The sequence below is a fragment of the Geotrypetes seraphini genome, chromosome 4 (assembly GCF_902459505.1).
Source record: "Geotrypetes seraphini chromosome 4, aGeoSer1.1, whole genome shotgun sequence".
NCBI lineage: Eukaryota > Metazoa > Chordata > Amphibia > Gymnophiona > Dermophiidae > Geotrypetes > Geotrypetes seraphini.
In genome coordinates, this window is record NC_047087.1 from 138,831,310 (window position 1) to 138,852,248 (window position 20,939).

The 20,939-nt window shown below is 41.6% G+C and overlaps 1 protein-coding gene across 2 annotated transcripts in view; it reads right to left on the reverse strand.

Annotated features, from left to right (window-relative positions):
- The window catches only part of LRRC36 (leucine rich repeat containing 36), a 668,251-nt gene that overhangs the window by 256,155 nt on the left and 391,157 nt on the right, over positions 1–20,939 (reverse strand). For both annotated transcript variants that reach the window (XM_033941089.1, XM_033941088.1), the window contains exon 10: positions 13,449–13,530. In XM_033941089.1, coding sequence (XP_033796980.1) covers positions 13,449–13,530 — 82 coding nt within the window. The remainder of the gene's footprint in view (positions 1–13,448; positions 13,531–20,939) is intronic.

Here is a 20,939-nt window from a genome sequence, read left to right on the forward strand (position 1 = left end):
AGCCAATCTCTCCTGCCGAGACGCGACCCCCCCGATCTGATCCGGGCAGGAGGGAGCTCAACCCGTCCTGCCCCCAATGTACTCCCTACCCCGATTGGATATGGGCAGGAGGAAGTCCAACCCCTCCTTCCCCAGTGACCCTCACCCCCTGAATTGATTCGGGCAAGAGATGGCCCAATCCCTCCTGCCCTGGCGACCCCCACACCCCCGAACTGATAAGGGCAGGAAGGAGCCCAACCTCACCTGCTCACGATGAACCCCCACCACAACCTTCCCCTAAACAGCCCCCGAACCCCGCGACAGGCCCCCAATCTGTGACCCCGTGACACCCTCTTTACCTAAAATCAGTTGGCTGGACAGACGAATCCTAAGCCCGTCCGCCCGTCAGGCCCGTCATCCGCTGAATGGGTTCCATCCTGCCTGGATCGATTCGGGGGTGGGGGGTTGCGTCTCAGCAGGAGAGATTGACACTTCGGGGGGGGGGGAGGATTGCAGCAGGGGAGATGAGGCATCTCTCCTACCATGATCATTGTAGGGAGGTGAGGGATAGGCAGGTTGCCAGGGCCGCTGAGCTGATTGCGGCAGCCGTGATCAGCTCAACAGCCCCTTTTCGGCACTTATACCTGTTTTGACTTGGTCTAAGTCAAAACGTATAAGTGCCGACTAGGCAACCTGTTCAAACTTTTGGTTATACCTGCTGTACGACTAAGTCTAAGTTGGCCTACCTCCCACCCTTTCCCCTCCTCTAAAAATGCCTCTTTTCGCTCTATGCTTTAGAGGCAGGGGAAAGACCTAAGCTGGTTTTAGATACATCTAAAACCAGCTTTGATTATCGGTACTTGGACGATCTGGCTTTTTGATCGTCCAAGTACCAATTTAGGCCACTGTTTAGACTTTTTTTTTTTTTCTATGAGCCCCTTAGTACATAGATTATCATCCCATAAACCCATAGATACTCCTTGATCTCTAGAAATGTATGCAGTATCTTATATTGCATTTCTCTAAGATCCACAGAGTCCACCAAGGTACCAACATTTTCAAATAATTCCAAAAAAACTGGAACGTCTGTAAGGGGTCCCCAAGTCCTTCTGCCATTGGATTACTAATTTATCCAGTGCTTTTTCTGTAAAGTCAATTTCAGCATTCTATACCAGGTAGAAAGTGAATTCACTGTCAAGAGAACCTGAAGAAAATGCTCATCCAGGAGACCCAGAAGCCAAGAAGCACCCCACCTCTGTTGTAAGGAGAAAAAATAATGTCGAATCTGGAGATAGGCTTAAAAATGATTTGAAGGTAATGCCCACCTGGACTGCATCTGAGCAAAAGTAGGGAACATCCTGCCTCCTAATTTCCAAAGATCTCTCAAGACTCAGCAGCCCCACTGCTCCCATAATTGAAACCAGGATCCCAAACGCAAAATCCATATTTGCAACCAGCTGCAATAAGAGGCCTCTGGAGCCCTCTGTTGGCCTTTCCTCCACCAGCACCAAGTTTGGCGCTTGGGTTTTAAAAATTGTAGCTTGGAAGTCACCCCAGGGGTCTCCAGGCTGCTTGTATGTAGCAGAGTAAAAAAAGAATATGGGGAACACCAAGTAGTCAACCATCCTGAAGGAGAGAAACGGAAATGTTCCGTATAGCCCTCATGAATGAAACATATCAAGGTGGCCACATTATAGAGCCCCCTCCCCATCTTTCTATCTAGGCATAAGGGCTGTGCATGGTTATGCTTGCCGAGTGAATGGGGAGGATATGTGGTGTGATTTGGAATGGGCCTTGAGTGTATGAGTGAGGGTGCTTGTTACTTGGGAAGTGTGTTTGTGGTGGGAATGGTTATACAAATTTTGAAATGAAGAATGCGGCTTGGACATTAAATATTTCAATAAGCATTGTTAGATCTTATGGTTGTGAATTGTAAACACTGTTGCCTTGTACTTTTGCTAGTGTACACGATCTTTTGCATTAGATATTTACATTATGTCTGTTGGGCATATCTGTCTATGCTGCATTTCCAAATAAATCAAAATCCAAACTGGCAAAACAGATTTTTAACTCTACGGTAATTTTGATAACATATATGGGAGAGTGTGGCACAGTGGTTAAAGCTACAGCCTCAGCACCCTGAGGTTGTGGGTTCAAACCCACGCTGCTTCTTGTGACCCTGGGCAAGTCACTTAATCCCCCATTGCCCCAGGTTCATTAGATAGATTGTGAGCCCACCAGGACAGACAGGGAAAAATGCTTGAGTACCTGAATAAATGCATGTAAACCGTTCTGAGCTCCCCTGGGAGAACAGTATAGAAAAATTGAATAAAAAAAAAAATATCTCTCTGTGCTCCCAGTTATCTCAACCGACTGGCAAGCACTCCTCCGTAGATCTTAAACGCTTAGATCCAGATCCTCAGAAAACACCACCAGAGGCTCAAAACTTCATTGCCTTGGGCTTTATGTGTTGTCTCGTCACCGGATCAATTATCTTCAAAATACTTAAATGTGATATTTTAAATACTTAAATAAGTGCTTTATGGCACTATAAAGTGAAATCAAGACTATTACTTAGCTTTTAGCCATGTGGTCCTGCCACTAAGGTGTCTCACCGACATGTTTAGCTAGATAGCTTTATCAAGGTGTAACCCTACAAAAGTTAAAAGGAATATCGTTACACTCTGTTTGTATTAACCATACTATATTCAGATTAGCCTCCACATTATTCATTTCACTTCTCAACATGTTAAGAAATATCATATACCTTACCTAGTTCATTTTTGTACGTCCCTCTCCTGACCACTTTTCATTCAAGATGGCGAACATGCTTAAACTTAGAATATTTAAAGCTGAGTCCAAACAGCTGGGAACTACGTGATGGCATCACCCCAGCATGAAAAGGACCCGCCCCCTATCACTCTATTCATCTGATAATCACAAAACTCCTCCCTCCCATCACAGTAAGGACGTCCATTCCAACTCCTCATTTAAACCGTGAGGAGACACTGTATTTAAGTTGTGTATCCAACATTGTTCTTTAAAATTGAGCCACTCTTCTACATTACCTCCCTCCCCCCTACTTTAATGGTTTCTATAATTCTCCACCAAAATTGCTGCATTTCATGACCCTTGTCCACCAGTGTTGTACTATAGGGGCTTGAACAGTTTTAGTTTTAATGCGGGATTTATGTTCAGTAAGGTGCAAGTGGATCGGACGAAAGGTCCAATCCACGTACACCATCTCACAAGGACATATCAATATATACACGGCGGAGTTTCAAAGAGATTGCTCTTATTGTTCATTGCTGCTATTTTATTAGGCTAAGTGTTTGTTTTGCGGTTCTATTTGAAACCTTATCTACCTGGGACCCCTGAAGAAGGCGTGTTAACTGAAACATGGACCGTGTCGGGTCCTCTGGTTTGGTACAAGGTGGTAACATTAGCCGCATTCATGTTTTTGGTTTAATAAATTTAGCCTGCATCTTTGTACATTCTTCTTCAGTTCTCTTTTGTTTTGGATTGACCTTCTTTTATTGCAGATTGTATTGAATCTCTTCCCTCTGTTGCTCGAGAAGTGAAATGAATAATGTGGAGGCTAATCTGAATATAGTGTGGTTAATACAAACAGAGTGTAATGATATTCCTTTTAACTTTTTGTAGGGTTACACGGTACACCTTGATAAAGCTATCTAGTGAAACATGTCGGTGAGACACCCTAGTGGCAGGACCACATCACTAAAAGCTAAGTAATAGTCTTGATTTCACTTTATAGTGCCATAAAGCACTTATTTAAGTATTTAAAATATCACATTTAAGTATTTTGAAGATAATTGATCCAGTGACGAGACAACACATAAAGCCCAAGGCAATGAAGTTTTGAGCCTCTGGTGGTGTTTTCTGAGGATCTGAATCTAAGCATTTAAGATCTACGGAGGTGTGCTTGCCAGTCGGTTGAGATAACTGGGAGCACGGAGATTATATGCATTTCCAAATAAAAACATATTACAAAAAAATAATATAAAAGCTTACCACAGTTTTTACTACAGAAATATAGAAGCATAATGTCAGAAAAAGTCAACAGGCCAACCATTCTGCCCCTCCACAGTAGGCCTGAACTCTTCTTATCTTAGTATAAGCAAGAAGTAAAATAACTCTGCAACACCATTAAGAAATGGTTGTAGTAAAATACAGAAAGTCAGCAACCAAGAAAAATCTGTCTTTTAAGTATAGACCTCCAGGTAACTTAAAAAGGCTTTTGGCACCACCATGGAGGAGTTTCAAGTCTTCGTATGAGAAAGAGAAATTTTAAAAGAGGAATGAGTCTTACAAAGATGTGACTGTATTACATTAGCAGAAATGAATATACTATTAGTAAGAGAGGTAAAAAGGAGGCGACCTAAGAGTAGTCTAAAGGTCACAACATGAAAACCATGGTATATGAGAACTCAGCATACTGCAGAGAAGTGTAAAAGGTAGAAACAAAAACCAAGGATCTGTAACAAAGGTACTGCTTGATTTCAGTATTGAAACCATACTCAATGGTACTAAGAGATGCTGGAGTAAAAGGAAAAACATCTTTAAAAAGATGTAGTGATTTCCTCCTCTCCTACAGCCATTCCCAAACCTCCAGGTTCCTTTAGAATAAAAAAGGAGATGGAGTAAAGGGTGTTGTGGATAATGTCCATTAAACAATAGGAGACACTCAAGTAGGACAAAATGTTTCAGAGCAAATTTATGAGCCTCCTGAAAAGTATTGTATGAACATTGATGGTATAGTGGAAGGCATGCTTTCTGTTTGTTTTTTGCTTTTTTTTACATGGTAAGGAATCTAACTTACAGACTCCAGACCAATGTTAGATGCCACCTTTGTATATTTGTATCCAGACAACCAGGAAAAAAAAAACACCTTACAGGCTCTACTCCCATGGAGGATTCCTGAAGCAGTATAGAAAGGTAGTTTCAACGTGGATCGATGCTGGTTAATCCTGGTCATAGGATAAAACAGAAAATCAGGCAGTGTCCAATTATATTGTTTGTTTAAAACCATGGTAAGGAATCTAATTGAAGAGACTCTACACCCATTTTAGATTTCCCCACTAGTCTTTGCGTGATCGAGTGCTCTTTTGGACCTATACTGATGCTCCAAGATAACAGCGATGCCAAATGTGATTAATATAAATTTCCGTTCTTATGCGAGTTTGTGCAGCGGAGTCCATAGGAAGATGAGTACAAAACTGCTGGAAATTAAGAAATTTGAGATCACTCACACGAGGTGCAAAAGTGATAGAAATGAAAAATACAATTTTCCAAGTAAGATAGTTACGATGAGTACAAAACATTGGCTCAAATGGAGGTTTCATAAGACTGATGAGAACAACATTAATATCCCAGACTACTGGAGGCGGTTGGAGAGGTGGGTTGATATTGAAAAGTCCTTTCTTAAACTGGTCAGAGATTTATTGTGAACCTGAACATTTCTGAAGTGCAGACAGATGATGAGGCTCCAAATAATGCTTGATACTCCGATGAAGATGATCACCAATGTTGGGATCAGGAGTGATGTCCTCTGGATACAGACCAACACTCTGAAGATGAACAGCAATGATGACTTGAAAAATAGAAACTGAAATGGAACCGATGTCTTCAGTACCCCTCCGATAAATGCTCTATCCAGTACATAAAGTCAGGCGAAAAGGATGGAAGGGAATCGCCTGCCCACACTGATAATAATTCTTTTTTCCCCAACAACCCCACTTTCCGCAAAACAGTCTCTGACCTCATTGAGGGAGACAAAAAGCTCATGCACATTTATATTACGTAGGTATTTAAACGTCTTTATCATATCTCCACTCTCCCGCCTTTCCTCCAAAGTATACAGATTGATATCTTCAAGTCTGTCCCCATATGCCTTATCACGAAGACTACACATCATTTTAGTAGCCTTCCTCTAGACCGACTCCATCCTTTTTAGATCTGTTTTGAAGGTGCGGCCTCCAGAATTGTACAATCCTAAATGAGGTCTCACCAGAGTCTTATACAGAGGCATCAATACCTCCTTTTTCCTACTAGCCATACCACTCCCTATGCAACCTAGCATCCTTCTAGCTTTCACTGTCACCTTTTCAACTTGTTTGGCCACCTTAAGATCATCACATACAATCACACCCAAGTCCCGCTCTTCCGTTGTGCACATAAGTTCTTCACCCCCTAAGCTGTACGATTCCCTTGGGTTTTTGTAGCCCAAATGCATGACCTTGCATTTCTTAGCATTACATTTTAGCTGCCAAATTTCAGACCATTCTTCAAATTTCGTCAGGTCTTTCTTCATGTTATTCACACCATCTACTCTATTGCAGATTTTGGTATCATCCGCAAAGAGGCAAATCTTACCCAACAACCCTTCAGTAATATCATTTATAAAAATGATATTACTGATAACATCTCTTTCCTCAGAGCAATCTCCATTGATCATTACTACTCTCTGTCGCCTTCCACTCAACCAGTTTCTGACCCAGCCTGTAACTTTGGGACCCATCCCAAGGGCACTCAGTTTATTTATTAGACGTCTTTGTGGAACATTGTCAAAGGCTTTGCTAAAATCTAAAAACACCACATCTAGTACACATCCTCTATCTAATTCTCTGGTCACCCAGTCAAAGAAATTGATCAGATTTGTCTGACAAGACCTACCTCTAGTAAAGTTTCGCTCTGTTGCTCTTTTTCCTTATTCTGGAGGTCTTGTGAAGGGGTTCTCAAGTGGCTTAGGATGAGATTAATCCTATGGACCTTTCCTGGCTGGGATACATTCAAGGACCCTTTCCTTCCTTTACTGGGCTAAGGCTTGAGTCCTTGCTTCTTTTCTCTTCTCCAGTTACATCTTTCCCTTGTTCTATATCTTATGTAAATGACATGCAAATTAGGATTCTCTTTGCTTTGCCTTATGGATCCCATTCAAACCCAGTTGGACTTAGCATATTGTCTTTTCTTGAGGGTTATGAAATGTATGAGGTCTGACAATTAAGTTCATGAACTTGCCTCTGTGCGCTTACGTTGGCAGTACTGTACAAACAACTCGGTAAGGTTTCCTAACCTTGGTATATCAGTGTCTCACAACTGTGTTCATGTCGACATATTGCGGTGTCTTAATGAGTGGTATTCATTATTGTTGTTGCATGTTTTTGTATGCCATTGAATTAGAGCAACAAACACTAAATTTCTTGTTAAGCTTGGCAAGAATGGTAGTGAAATCCAAGTTTATGAGGATAATGCCATGAAGAAAATGGCAGTGTACAAATGGATTAAATGTTTTTCTGAAGGAAGAGAAAGTGTCATTGATAAAGAAAGGTTAGGGCGGCCACCAATGAGCAGAACTGACAAAAACATTGTAAAAATTCATCAAATTGTGTGTCAAAATTGTCGGGTGACTGTGAGAAGCATAGCAGACCAAGTAAACATTGATAAAAAAACAGGAAAATCTTAACTGAAAATCTTGGCATGAGAAAGGTGTGTTTAAAAATGGTCCTGAAGGAGCTCACCGATAAACAAAAGCAAAGGAAAGTTGAAGTTTGCCAAGATTTTTTGGAGAGGCAAGATGATGTTTTGGGCCGTGTTATCACTGGTGATGAAATGATCTTGAAACAAAGTGTCAATTAATTCTCCACAACCAAAAAAGTTCCGCCATTCCAAATCAATAGTCAAAATAATGTTGCTAATCTTTAGGGACTGTTCATTAAGAATTTGTATCAACTGGACAAACAATTAACCAAGTTTACTATTTGGAAGTGCTGAATAGTCTGTGTGAAAACGTTAGACAAAAACAACCTGAACTTTTCGCTAACAACTCATGGCTCTTGCATCACGACAATGCACCAGCTCGCATAGCATTGTCTGTGAGGGAGTTTATAGCCAGAAAACAAATAACTGTATTGTAACACTCCCCTACTCACCTGATCTGTCTCCCAATGACTTTTTTTTTAACCTAAAGATAAAAGAAATATTGAAAGGAAGACATTTTGATGATATTCAGGACAAGGGTAATACGATGACAGCTCTGATGGCCATTCCAGAAAAAGAGTTTCAAAATTGCTTTGAAAGGTGGACTAGGCGCTGGTGTCGGTGCATAGCTTCCCAAGGGAAGTACTTCAAAAGTGATAATAGTGATATTCAGCTATGAGGTATGTAGCACTTTTTCTAGGATGAGCTTGCAGACTTAATTCTCAGTCACTGGTCAATTCGCTGAATGAGATATTCAGTGGGAGCTTTGACACGCAGCTCCTGATTGGTAAGGCCCGACTTTAGTACAGGAAGAGGCGGTCGGAGCATACCGCAAATGATTTCCTTCACTCACTGGCATTCCGGCTGCCCTCTCCTGCCTCTCCAGCTGCCCTCTCCTGCCTCCCCTTTGCGGTCAGAAAATACCGCAAATGACCGGGACCACGGACCGCGAATTTGCGGGGGAGCATTGTAACTTTGTTTTCTCTAAGGACAAGCAGATGTAATGTTCTCACAAATGGCACTCTCCAACTGCCAGGATTATGTCTCCTGTATGTATTCCTGGCATAAAGGAAAAAAGGGGCCAGTGGGTACGTTGACAGTCAGGCAATGAAAACATTTAGCAGAACTGCTTATGTGAATTGACTGTCCCTTTTGGAACTTTGTTCCAAGCAGTAATGAATGGTAATAGAGGAGCATATGTTTTCAACAGAGGCAGAGCAAAAATGAGCTACTGAAGCAGCCATGGCACATACATTATTACATTACATTGGTGTCTTCTATTCCGCCAATACATTTCAGTTCTAGGCAGTTTACAACAAGAAATTAGCCTGAGCATTCCCAGGGAGATTACAAGGTTGATAGCTACAGTATGCATCAGGATCTGGGAAGGGTCGATACGGTTTGGTTAGATCATTTGACAGTTACATACTCTTAAAGCATCAGCCCAGCCTGAGCATACATGAAAGAGATGCAATCCACTATCTAAACTGAAATGGTATGCTTGGTTACCATGGTAACTAGTCTGTTGGGATTGAATGATACATTTGCCGTGTGGCACTCGGCTGCACAACTTAGTCAAAGGGGGCCTTAGTCAGGTAAACTGACAAGTCTGAAAATGGCCCTGTTCCTCAAAAGTTATGGAATTCGCTGGTAGGACAGGTTTAGAACAAACGCTAGGAAGTTCTTTTTCACCCAGAGGGTGGTGGATACATGGAATGCGCTTCCGGAGGCTGTGGTAGGCAGGAGCACGTTACAGGGCTTCAAAGAAGGTTTGGATAGGTTCCTAGAGGACTAAGGGATTGAGGGGTACAGATAGGAGTAGAGGTAGGTTATAGAAATAGTCAGGGACCACTGCTCAGGCAATAGGCCTGATGAGCCGCCGCGGAAGCGGACCGCTGGGCGAGATGGACCTCTGGTCTGCCTCAGCGGAGGCAACTTCTTATGTTCTTATGTGTTGACAGAGGAACTTTTAGAAAATTCTTAAAAACACAACTGTTTGTCACTGCTTTTTTTATATGGTCCGACTCACTTTGATTAAAGATTTATTATCAATTTAAATTTTGATGTCTGATTGTCCTTTTGTATTGTTTTAAGAATTATATATGTTTGATCTTACGTAAATTGCCTAGGATTAGACAGTATAGAAATTTAAAAAATAAAATAAAGAGCTAGGATGATTTTCTGTATGATTTAGTATGATCTAAGAAATAAGTTAAAGCATGCTTGCAGTCCAATGTGTGAAATTCTGCTTCTCCAGGAAGAGAGTGTGGCTTTAGAAAAGACTGTAGATTGATTGGGATGGAGTTCTGACACTACATTTGGAAGGAATTTAGGATGTGGGTGAAGGACAATCCTGTCATAGTAGAATCTTATGTAGGGTGGATTCTAAACCAGTGCTTGAATGTTACTGATTCACTTAGTTGATGTGAGAGCTATGAGAATGCAACCTTCCAAGTGAGAAGCTTCAGAGAACAGGATAGAAGTGGTTCGAAAGGAGTTTTCATAAGGACAGATAACACAGCATTTAAATCCCAAGTCACTAGAGGTGGTTTAATAGGAGGTTTGGTATAGAACATGCCTTTCATTAAGTGGGTTGTAAGATAACGTGACCATTCATTTTTTTCACCAAAATGGGACATCTATTAATTTTCAGTCCCGCCCCACCCCAAATCCCGCTCCCGCCCTGCCCCCAATTTCTTCCATCCATTTTTCATGTACACACAATATATTATTAATTCATAATGGTAACCATAAAATTAAAAAAACCCACAAAGCACACTGTACACCAGGCCTGCACAACTCTGGACCTCGAAGCCCGAATCCAGTCGGGTTTTCGGGATTTCCTCAATGAATATGCATTGAAAGCAGTGCATGCAAATAGATCTCATGCATATTCATTGGGGAAATTCTGAAAACTTGGCCTGGTGAGGGCCAAAGTTGTGCAGGCCTGCTGTACATAGAGAAAATGTTAATTATCATTTATATTCAGGATTTTTTCAAAGATTTCAAGGCAGATGACTTTAAAATATGCAATGTCACCTCAGTAACTATAGAAAAATAGACAAATATAGACAGCAGATATAAATTCTCAAAACTGACACATTTTGATCACTAAATTGAAAATAAAATCATTTTTCCTACCTTTGCTTGGAGATTTCATGAGTCTCTGGTTGCACTTCCTTCTGACTGTGCATTCAATATTTCTTTCTTTCGCATCCAACATTTCTTTCACAATCCAGCCCCATCCCCTTTGGGTCCATGTCTCTCTCTCTTTTCCCTCTGTTACCCTTCCCAGATCCAGTGTCAGTTCTCCTTTGTTCCACGTCTCCCTCTCTCTTCCTCTTCTGTTATGATCTTGCATCTCTCTGTTCTTCCTCAGGGTCTCTCCCCCTCTGTTTGCAGCTCCCATAGTCCTGCATCTGCCTCCTGTCTTTTCCCTTTGGTCCAGGCCTTTCTCTCTCTAGTCTTTCTTCTGCTTACAACCCCTCGCCGTACCTCAAGAAGGATATGGCGTTACTCGACAGAGTTCAGAGGAGAGCAACACGTCTGATTAAAGGGATGAAAAACCTTTCATACGCTGAGAGATTGGAGAAACTGGGTCTCTTTTCCCTGGAGAAGAGGAGACTTAGAGGGGATATGATAGAGACCTACAAGATCATGAAGGGCATAGAGAGAGTAGAGAGGGGCAGATTCTTCAAACTTTCAAATAATAAAAGAACAAGAGGGCATTCAGAAAAATTGAAAGGGGACAAAAAGGGGATAGAAGGATATAGATAGAGGATTACTGCACAGGTCCTGGACCTGTTGGGCTGCCGCGTGAGCGGGCTGCTGGGCACGATGGACCCCAGTCTGACCCAGCGGAGGCATTGCTTATGTTCTTATGTTCCCCCCTTTCTCTGCCTCTTTCTCTCCTTCCTTCCTATGTCCCCTTCACTGCCTTCCAGCCTTTGTCTCACCTCCTCCCCCGAAGCCAGCCAGCTTCCCTCCCTCCCGGCCGTGCCCAAGCCAACCTGCATGTCTGCCTCCCTTCCTCCAGCGCCAAAGCCTGACCTACAGCTGATTCTTCTGCTTACAAAACCCCCCCAGTCCGCTGCCACCGCCCACTGCTGCTTCCTGCCTGCTGCAGCCGCAACTGCAGGAAGGGAAGGGCCAGGCACCGGCCCACAAGACGTCAATTATGACATCGGAGAGAAGATCTGGGCCAGCCAATTGCTGCCTGGCTGGCCCGGAACTTCCTCTCCGACGTCAGAATTGATGTCGGGGAGAACACTTGTGGGCCGGTGCCTGGCCCTTCCCTTCCTGCAGTTGCGGCGGTAGGCAGGGAAGTAGGGAGAGAGCCTTGGCTCCACGATCGCTAGTCCTATTGTCCCCACGCACAGCTTTGGGATGCTGTCTAAAAAATGGGACACTTCGGCATCCTGAAGCTGTGCATGGGATGGTCCTGTTCAAAATGGGATGTATTGTCACATTATTGTAAGAGGATGTACAGATATTATTTGTTGTCTAATCTGGAGTGGAACACACTAATGGCACTTAAATGTACTCTAACTGAGTTGGTCTTTAAATGACACAGGAGGAGGAGATAACCAAGAATTGAGGAGAGTGAACAAGAGGCAAGATTTATGACTTTGAGTGTACACCATGAAGAGAATCTCTTCCATTTGAAATGATAGCACTGCTGAGTGGAAGGTTTTCTGGAAGCTTGGAATATCACCACAATCTCAGATGAAAGAAGTTAATCAGCCGCAGCAGACTGTTGGTCACTACCATCCTCCCCACTCATCTTGAATTCTGCTGACTATTCCTTAAAAGCCAAATTTTTCTTCTGCGAACGGGATGATTGTTTCTTAGTTCAATGCTCCTATTGGTAATCCCTCTCATTTCACTTAAACGTTTTGATTTTGATATGTTTTTTTTTGCATGCACAGAGGCCACAGTGAATGTCCCGATGCTCAGGACCCAGATACTGAATGCACTAGTTATGGAGACAGTGGCTGAAATTGTCCTTACATTGAGCACATTTCTTAAAGCTACTCAGTACCCTCTTGGACATGGAAAGAAAAACAGCCAATGTGAAGTCAAAGGGCTCTATGGCCAAGGGAACTCCAGCAGATTCAACCCAGCAAATGTCTAATGGGCATAGGAAAAGGCTTGAGTGGCATGAAGGCCCAAAAATAAAAAAAAGTTGTCAAAATAACTAAATTTGAGTAAAAGTCTAATATTAGTAGAAACCAAAATTTTAGAACAAAAAGAAGTGAAAAATATAATAGGAAAGCACAAAAATAGTCAAAGGTTTGAACCTCATTGGGGAGATTGAAAAAGTACAGCCTCTCAGCTCCATGCAAAACTTGAGACAGATGGTCCTGCATGCCAACTTCAGGTGGGAAGGCACCTGCACAAGTGCAGCGGGAGCACTGCTTCAAAGATTTAAAGAAACAGTACAGTTGGCAGTGACCACACCAGGCTCCCTCCAATGACTTCACCCATTTGAGAGAATATTATGCCTGCTTGTCCATTGAGAAATAAACCAGAAAGGTTGCTCGGAAAGAACAGAAGATACTAACCCCCCTTTTATGAAGCTATGTTAGGCATTTTTATTGCTGGCCATGGCGGTATTAGCTCCAATGCTCATAGGAATTCTATGAGCGTTAAAGCCAATACCACCACAGCCAGCGATAAAAAAGCCTAATGCGGCTTTGTAAAAGGAGCCCTAAAAAAGTACTATGTGGTAAAAGCTATCTTACAGAAGCAAATATGATAATCTCTAAGGATGTTAACAGTGTTCTATAGATGGTAAAGGGACACTAATGGTAATGATGAGGTCCTAGCACTGGTAGCAGTCTTTCAGCAAAAACATTTTTCAAGCTATCACTTGAACATATAAGACACTAAAAAACAGAAACCAACAAGAAATAAATTGAAGTCTTTAAGCAAACACAAAAACATCTCTTATTAAAACTATGATAACTTACCGAGAAATAGTTGATTGTTGAGCAGAGACCCTGAACCCTTCCAGTAACGATCCACCAGCTCCAGTAGTTTCTGAAGGACAGTCTAAATAGAATATAAAGTGACATTAATTGATCCACACTGACACTCAATTTTGAATAATCATCTAGGTATAAAAGAGACATCCCAAGATTGGATGTCACAATTTGCAGATAATTTCACAAAAGGCTTGCTGATCACAAAGAGCCTTGTGTAAAATATCTCTAAGGCCACTTTATAAAGGAAAATGTTCAATAAAAGAACAGCATTACTTCAGTTTTTTCAATTCATAAGTATTCTTTTATATTGAATACCACTTTTAGATTTTCTCATTAAGAGGGAAAGTATAATAGGTGCTACATATTTCACAATTCTTTAGCCACTGATATTCAGACTGGTTCAGATGACATTCTAAGACGATTTTAGAGAGGACTATCCTATTATGGTAGAATGTCATAAAAGATGGATCTGACACTACCACTTAAAGTTCACAGACTGTGTTCAAATGTGATAGATATGAGGAATATCACTTTCCAGGCAAGATACTTGAGGGATGAGGTCAAAAGTGGTTCAAAGGGAGGCTTCATCAAAGTAGAAAGTACCACATTATGATCCCATGCCACTGCAGAAGGTATAAGAGGTAGCTTGGTTTGAAACAGTCCTTTCATGAATCTAGAAACCAAAGGATGAACAGACAGTGGTAGCACTGAGGTGAATTCTGACTGAAGTAGTCTTAAGACCAGAGTTGGGGATGGAATGGAATCCGGAAGGGACAGCAATATTTCATGCCCCAAGAAACTGGACGCTTCATTGTCCTCGTTCACAGCAGGGCCCCCTTCTCTCGGAGAATTGGTTAGCAATTGGTCCAGATACTGATCTCAGATCTGTTGAAGCACCGGAGTTGAGTTTCTGAATTGGGAGGGATTTGATTTCAGAACTCCCTTCCTTTTAGGATGAAGCATTGCAAATAAAGACTGTGGTCAAACTGCTCACAATCTAGAAAAAACAGCAGTGGTATTGGCCGGTTCTGTGGAAGAGGTAAGAGACACCAATCTAACATGCAGCCATCTTGGATCCCCCTTCTGTGGTGATTCCAGGAGTGGAAGTCACCGGTCTGGGCTTAAGCCAGGAGGGAGGAGCACCCGCGAAAATGAATGCTGAGGAACCAACACTGGGAGCAATGGCAGGTTTTCCACCACTCCTAACTCCTCCGGTGGTGACTCTAGAGATTATTTGGCAGGCTCTACAAAGGTTCGATGGAATATTAACAAAATCTACACAAGAGGTACTTAATCTCTCAGAGAAAGTTAAAAATTTGTCTATAAATATAGAAAAAAATTAAACAGGACTCTTCAGAGCAAATATTACAGGCTAATTCTGATATAAAAGGTTTAAAAGAAGTAACATCAACTCTGATCACGGATAAGATTTACATACACCAAAAAATGGAATAGTACCTTAATAGGAGGCTCACTATACTGTACAGGTACTGAATTTTCCTAAATCTCCAGCCTTAAATCCAATTGACTACTTTAAAAAATATCTAACTGAAATATTAAATATTCCTCAACAAGCTATTCCTCTATTCAGTAAGATATATTATATTCCTAGTACTGTTATCAAGGCTGTTGAGGAAGGAAATTCAGTTCAAGAAGAAATGCCTAAAGATTTATCTGCTATTTTGGAGGAATCCCTTTCTTTGTATATTTTACTAGCAGTATTAGCTGTTACATTGTGCAATATTAACCAGCACTTTGCACTTTATCTTTTGTGCAATCTTTCAGCACTGATATTCCTGCACTTTATTGGAGCACTCGAGCACTTTAACCCATCTCTTTAGTTGCAGATAAGTAATAATAATCTTCTCTGCTGTTTATTTATTTATGTCAATTCAAAATATTAAATTAGCTGCCATTAATACAAAAAGTTAAAAGTTAAAAAATATTATAATGGCTAGTTATTTTGTAATTAATGGAGGTTTTTTGATCGATGAAAGAAACCCTATACCACATAATTAAGGGAGAAAAAACACATGTTCCCTTAGTGGTTTATCTGAGATCTTTTCCTCCATTTAGTATTATCTATTATTATCAACTTGTTGCAGTTCCTGTTTTCTCATTGTTGACATATTTTTCACTATATTGTTTGTTAGTTCAAATGCAAAGTGATATACATTGGGAAGAATAACCCAAATCAGTGTTATCAGGTGCTAGGGTCCACCTTGGGAGTTAACACCCAAGAAAAGTATCTGGGTGTCATTGTACACAATACGATGAAATCTTCTGCCCAATGTGTAGAAGTGGCCATAAAAGCAAACAGGATGCTAGGAAATATTTAAAAAGGGATAGTTAACAAGACTAAGAATGTTATAATGCCCCTGTATCGCTCCATGGTGTATTGCATTCAACTCTGGTCATCTTATCTCAAGAAAGATATAGTGGCACTAGAAAAGGTTCAAAAGAAGAACAACCAAGATGCTTTTTAAAAAAAAAAATATTTATTTATAATTTTACAATAAGTATCAAGCATAACTTGTACAGAAAGCAAAATCCAAACCAAGAACTTATTATCAATATAGGAAACATATAATCTAATCTAATCTAATCCTTAGGTTTGTATACCGCATCATCTCTACGTTCGTAGAGCTCGACGCGGTTTACAGTAGGAGAAATAGGAAGGAACTACAACCGAGGGTTAGAGGTAGAAGTGTGAAGAAAATTTAGAGGACTTGGGATGCCAAGATATAAGAGTTTCCTTGATTCCTAAATTGGAGGGAGACTTACATTTTTTGAGAAAAGCCAGGTTTTCAGATGTTTGCGGAAAACTTGGAGACAGCTCAAGTTCCGAAGAGGAGAGATAAGGTTGTTCCAGAGCTCAGTGATTTTGAAGTGGAGGGAGGTACCTAGCTTTCCTGTGTGAGAAATGCCTTTTAGCAAGGGGAAGGATAGTTTTAATTTGTGGGAGGATCTGGTGGTATTAGGGTTTGAGGAATTCCAAGAAAGAGGGATAAAGGGAGGGAGAATACCATATAGGATTTTGAAAGTTAAACAGGCGCATTTATAGTGGACCCTGGCGATTATCAGAAGCCAGTGGAGTTTGGCCAGGAGCGGGGAGACATGGTCAAATTTACTTTTAGCGAAGATGAGCTTGGCCGCGGCATTCTGAATCCATTGGAGTCTGTGGAGGTTTTTCTTAGTTAGGCTTAAGTAGATAGAGTTGCAATAGTCCAATCTGGAGAGGATGATGGATTGGACAAGGAGGGTAAAATGTTTTTGATGGAAGCAGGATCTAACTTTCCTCAGCATGTGAAGGCTGAAAAAGCATTTTTTTTTACCAAGGATTAGAGGTGGTCATTGAAGGACAATGTGGAATCAATGATGATGCCCAAGACCTTGCTCGAAAACTCAAGCTGCAGAGGGTAGTGGGATGGAGGTGGGTAGGTGATCTAGTTTTGGACCGAGCCAAAGAAGTCTTGTTTTGGACTCATTCAATTTCATAATCAAAAGTAAATCAAACAAATCTGCTTAAATTTCAGCTCAAGTCCTCAATGAGATCCAAAATGTAACCAAAAGCGAGATTTTTAATTAACAATATATAAAGAAGAAAAAGACAACTAGTTATACTGAGCGAGGATGCCCCATAAATACTGTATCTCGGGCTTAGCTCTTATATTTTTCCTTTTCCAGGCGTGACAATGATAGAAACGTTGTCAACTGGAAAGGTTCAAAGAAAACATATTTCCATGAGGAATAATGCACAATACACTGACATGGATGACGAAGATAAAACGACGTCCCAAGGGCTAACACTCTTGGTTTTAAAAGTAAAAATTCTCTACGACGCCTCTGGATATCTCTAGCCAAGTCTGGATACATTTGTATTTTCATTCCAAGAAATTGTTTCTGCTTGTTTTTGAAGAAAAGTCTCAATAGCCAGTTCTTATCTGGTGCCAAAGCTACTGTTAATAGTAAAGTTGCGGGTATCGCCATTTCCTTATCGGACAATTCCAATAAGGTGGATACATTCATATTTTCTTGTATAATTCCTTGCTGTTGTTTTGTTTTTGTTGATTATTAGGGAGATAATAAACTTGAGAAAGTGGAGGTATCATCTCCTCTGATATTTCTAAAATTTCTAACATGTATTTCTTCAACATTTCCCTAGGCGTTACCATCTAAACCCTAGGAAAATTCACTAATCTTAAATTATTACTACGAGAAAAATTATCCAAACATTCAAGCTTCCTTCTAAGATTAGTATTGTCTTTAATTAATGTTTCTTGAACATGTTTAGTCTTTAATATCTCCTGATTGATATTTCCAATTATTTCTTTAGAATCTTTTACTTCCTGTTTTAAATTCTGAATATCAATTGTATGAGTCTTAATTTTCTCTTCTAATTGTTGAAATTGAGGATTTATTAGATTAGGTAGACTGGCTACGAGATCCCAGATAGAATCAAGTGTTACCTCTCAGGGCTTCTATACCGAAGGTAACTGTAAGGAAGTAATTCCCTCACCAGTTGATTTCCTTCTCCGTTGGTCACTCTCCTGGTTCTGGCCGTCCCCAGATGTTGTCGATCCCTCAGTTTCTATGCCAAGACTCTCCTGAGATTGCAGAGAGTCCGGCTCCAAGCTCCCCTCAGCATTTTCACCGGCCTCCAAGGCAGAGTGAGTTTCCTCTTCCGAGAACTCCCCCGCCTGCGGGGAACTGGTAACTTGAGGATGTGAGGGCGGTGCCCTCGTGTCGGGACTCAAGGTAGTTTCCAGGCCCAGAGAGATCACCTCCATCCCACCCATCTGAGGAGTCTCTAGCGGACGAGTCACCGGCAATTGAAGGGCCCCCTGCATGCGCCGAAAGAGCTCCTCTATAGTCCCTGAACCAGAGACTCCGGAGCTCCGTGAGGCCCCAGCTGAACTCTTTCCTCTCCATTTGGGCATCGTTATTGAGGTAATGTTAAGAAGAAATATTAGCCTGTAGCGAGATCACTGACGAATGAAGCTCAGCAAAGTTACGACCAAGATGTTAAAAGGGATGAATTCCTCTCATATGAGGAAAGACTAAAAAGATTAGGGCTTTTCAGCTTGGAAGAGAGACAGCTGAGGGGAGATTTGATTGAAGCCTACAAAATCCTGAGTGGAGTAGAATGGGTAACAAGTGGATTGATTTTTCACTCCGTCACAAATTACAAAGACCAGGGGACACTCAATGAAGTTACAGGGAAATACTTTTAAAATCAATAGGAAGAAATATTTTTTCACTCAGAGAATAGTTAAACTCTGAAACGCATTGCCAGAGGTTGTGGTAAGTGCAGATAGCTTAGCTGGTTTTAAGATAGGTTTGGACAATTTCTTGGAGGAAACGTCCATATGTAGTCTGTTATTGAGAAAGACATGGGGGAAGCCAATGCTTGCTCTAGATCAGTAGCATGGAATGTTGCTACTCCATGGGTTTTGGCCAGGTACTAGGGACCTGGATTGGTCATTGTGAGTACAGGCTACTGGGCTTGATGGACCATTGGATGGCTGAAAAATTAGTTATGAAGATAATCAGACAAAAAAAAAAAGCATAGCCTTTGGGATGGGAAAAATTAGGTAAGTACCAGAAGCGATTTGATCCCAATACATAAGAACATAAGAATTGTTGCTGCTGGGTCAGACCAGTAGTCCATTGCTCCCAGCAGTCCGCTCACACGGCAGCCCCCAGGTCAAAGACCAGTGCCCTAACTGAGACCAGCCCTACCTGCGTTCGTTCTGGTTCAGCAGGAACTTGTATAACCTTGTATTGAATCCCTGGAGGGTGTTTTCCCTTATGACAGACTCTGGAAGAGCATTCCAGTTCTCTACCACTCTCTGGGTGAAGAATCTATCACCTTTTAACTTTAGAGAGTACCCTCTCATTTTCCCTACCTTGGAAAGGGTAAACAACCTGTCTTTATCTACTAAGTCTATTCCCTTTATTATCTTGAATGTCCTCTCGCAGTCTCCTCTTTTCAAGGGGAATAGGCCCAGCTTCTCTAATCTCTCGCTGTACGGCAACTCCTCCAACCCTTTAACCATTTTAGTCGCTCTTCTCTGGACCCTTTCAAGTAGTACCGTGTCCTTCTTCATGTACGGTAACCAGTACTGGACGCAGTATTCTAGCTGAGGGAATACCATGGCCTGGTACAGCGGCATGATAACCTACTCCGAACCTTTTTCTCTGTTCATGATCCCCTTCTTAATCATTCCTAGCATTCTGTTTGCCCTTTTTGCCGCCACCGCACATTGCGCAGACAACTTCATTGACTTGTCGACCAGTACTCCCAAGTCTCTTTCCTAGGGGGTATCTCCAAGTACCGCCCTGGACATCTTGTATTTGTATTTGAGATTTTTGATACTGACATGCATTACCTTACACTTATCCACGTTGAACCTCATTTGCTATGTCGCTGCCCATTTCTCGAGCATGGTTATGTCACATTGCAGATCTTCACAATCCCCCTGCATCTTCACTACTCTGAATAACTTTGTATCATCTGCAAATTTAATCACCTCACTCGTCGTACCCCTTTCCAGATCGTTTATGAATATGTTGAAGAGCATGGGTCCAAGCACTGAGCCCTGCGGCACCCCACTGGTGAAATTCTTTCAGTCCAAGTATTGTCCATTTACCCCCACTCTCTATTTCCTATCCGCTAGCCATTTTTTAATCCACGTGACTATTTCATCCTCAATTCCATGGCTCTCAATTTTCCGAAGTAGTCATTCATGCAGAACCATGTCGAACGCCTTCTGAAAATTCAAATAAACAATGTCGACCAGGTCACCCTTGTCTGTCTGCCTGTTTATTCCCTCGAAGAAGTGTAGCAAGTTTATAAAGCAAGATCTTCCTTTGCTGAAGCCATGCTGGATGTTCCTCATCAGATTGTGTCCGTCAAGGTGATCAATGATGCGGTCCTTTATCAATGACTCTACCATCTTTCCCGGTTTCGAGGTCATACTCATCAGTCTGTAGTTTCCCGGATCTCCCCTCGAACCTTTTTTAAAGATTGGCGTAGCATTCGCCACCTTCCAGTCTTCCGGAATCTTTCCAGATTTGATTGACAGATTGGCTATTAGTTGAAGCAGTTCAGCTATAGTCTCTTTCAGTTCCTTAATGACCCTCAGATGGATGCCATCCGGTCTTGGGGATTTGTCGCTCTGAAGCCTATCAATCTGCCTGCATACTTCTTCTAGACTGACCGTCAATACTGTCAGTTTCCGGTCTTCGCTTGCAGCGTATAGCCTGTCGGGTTCGGGTATGTTGTGTACATCCTCTTTGGTAAATACAGACGCAAAAAATGTGTTCAGTTTATCGGTGATGGCTTTGTCCTCCTTTAACACTCCCTTTATTCCATGGTCATCCAATGGTCCCACCGCTTCCTTTGTGGATCATTTCCCCTTAATATATCGAAAGAACGGCTTGATGTTTTTTGCCTCCTTGGCTATTTTTCCC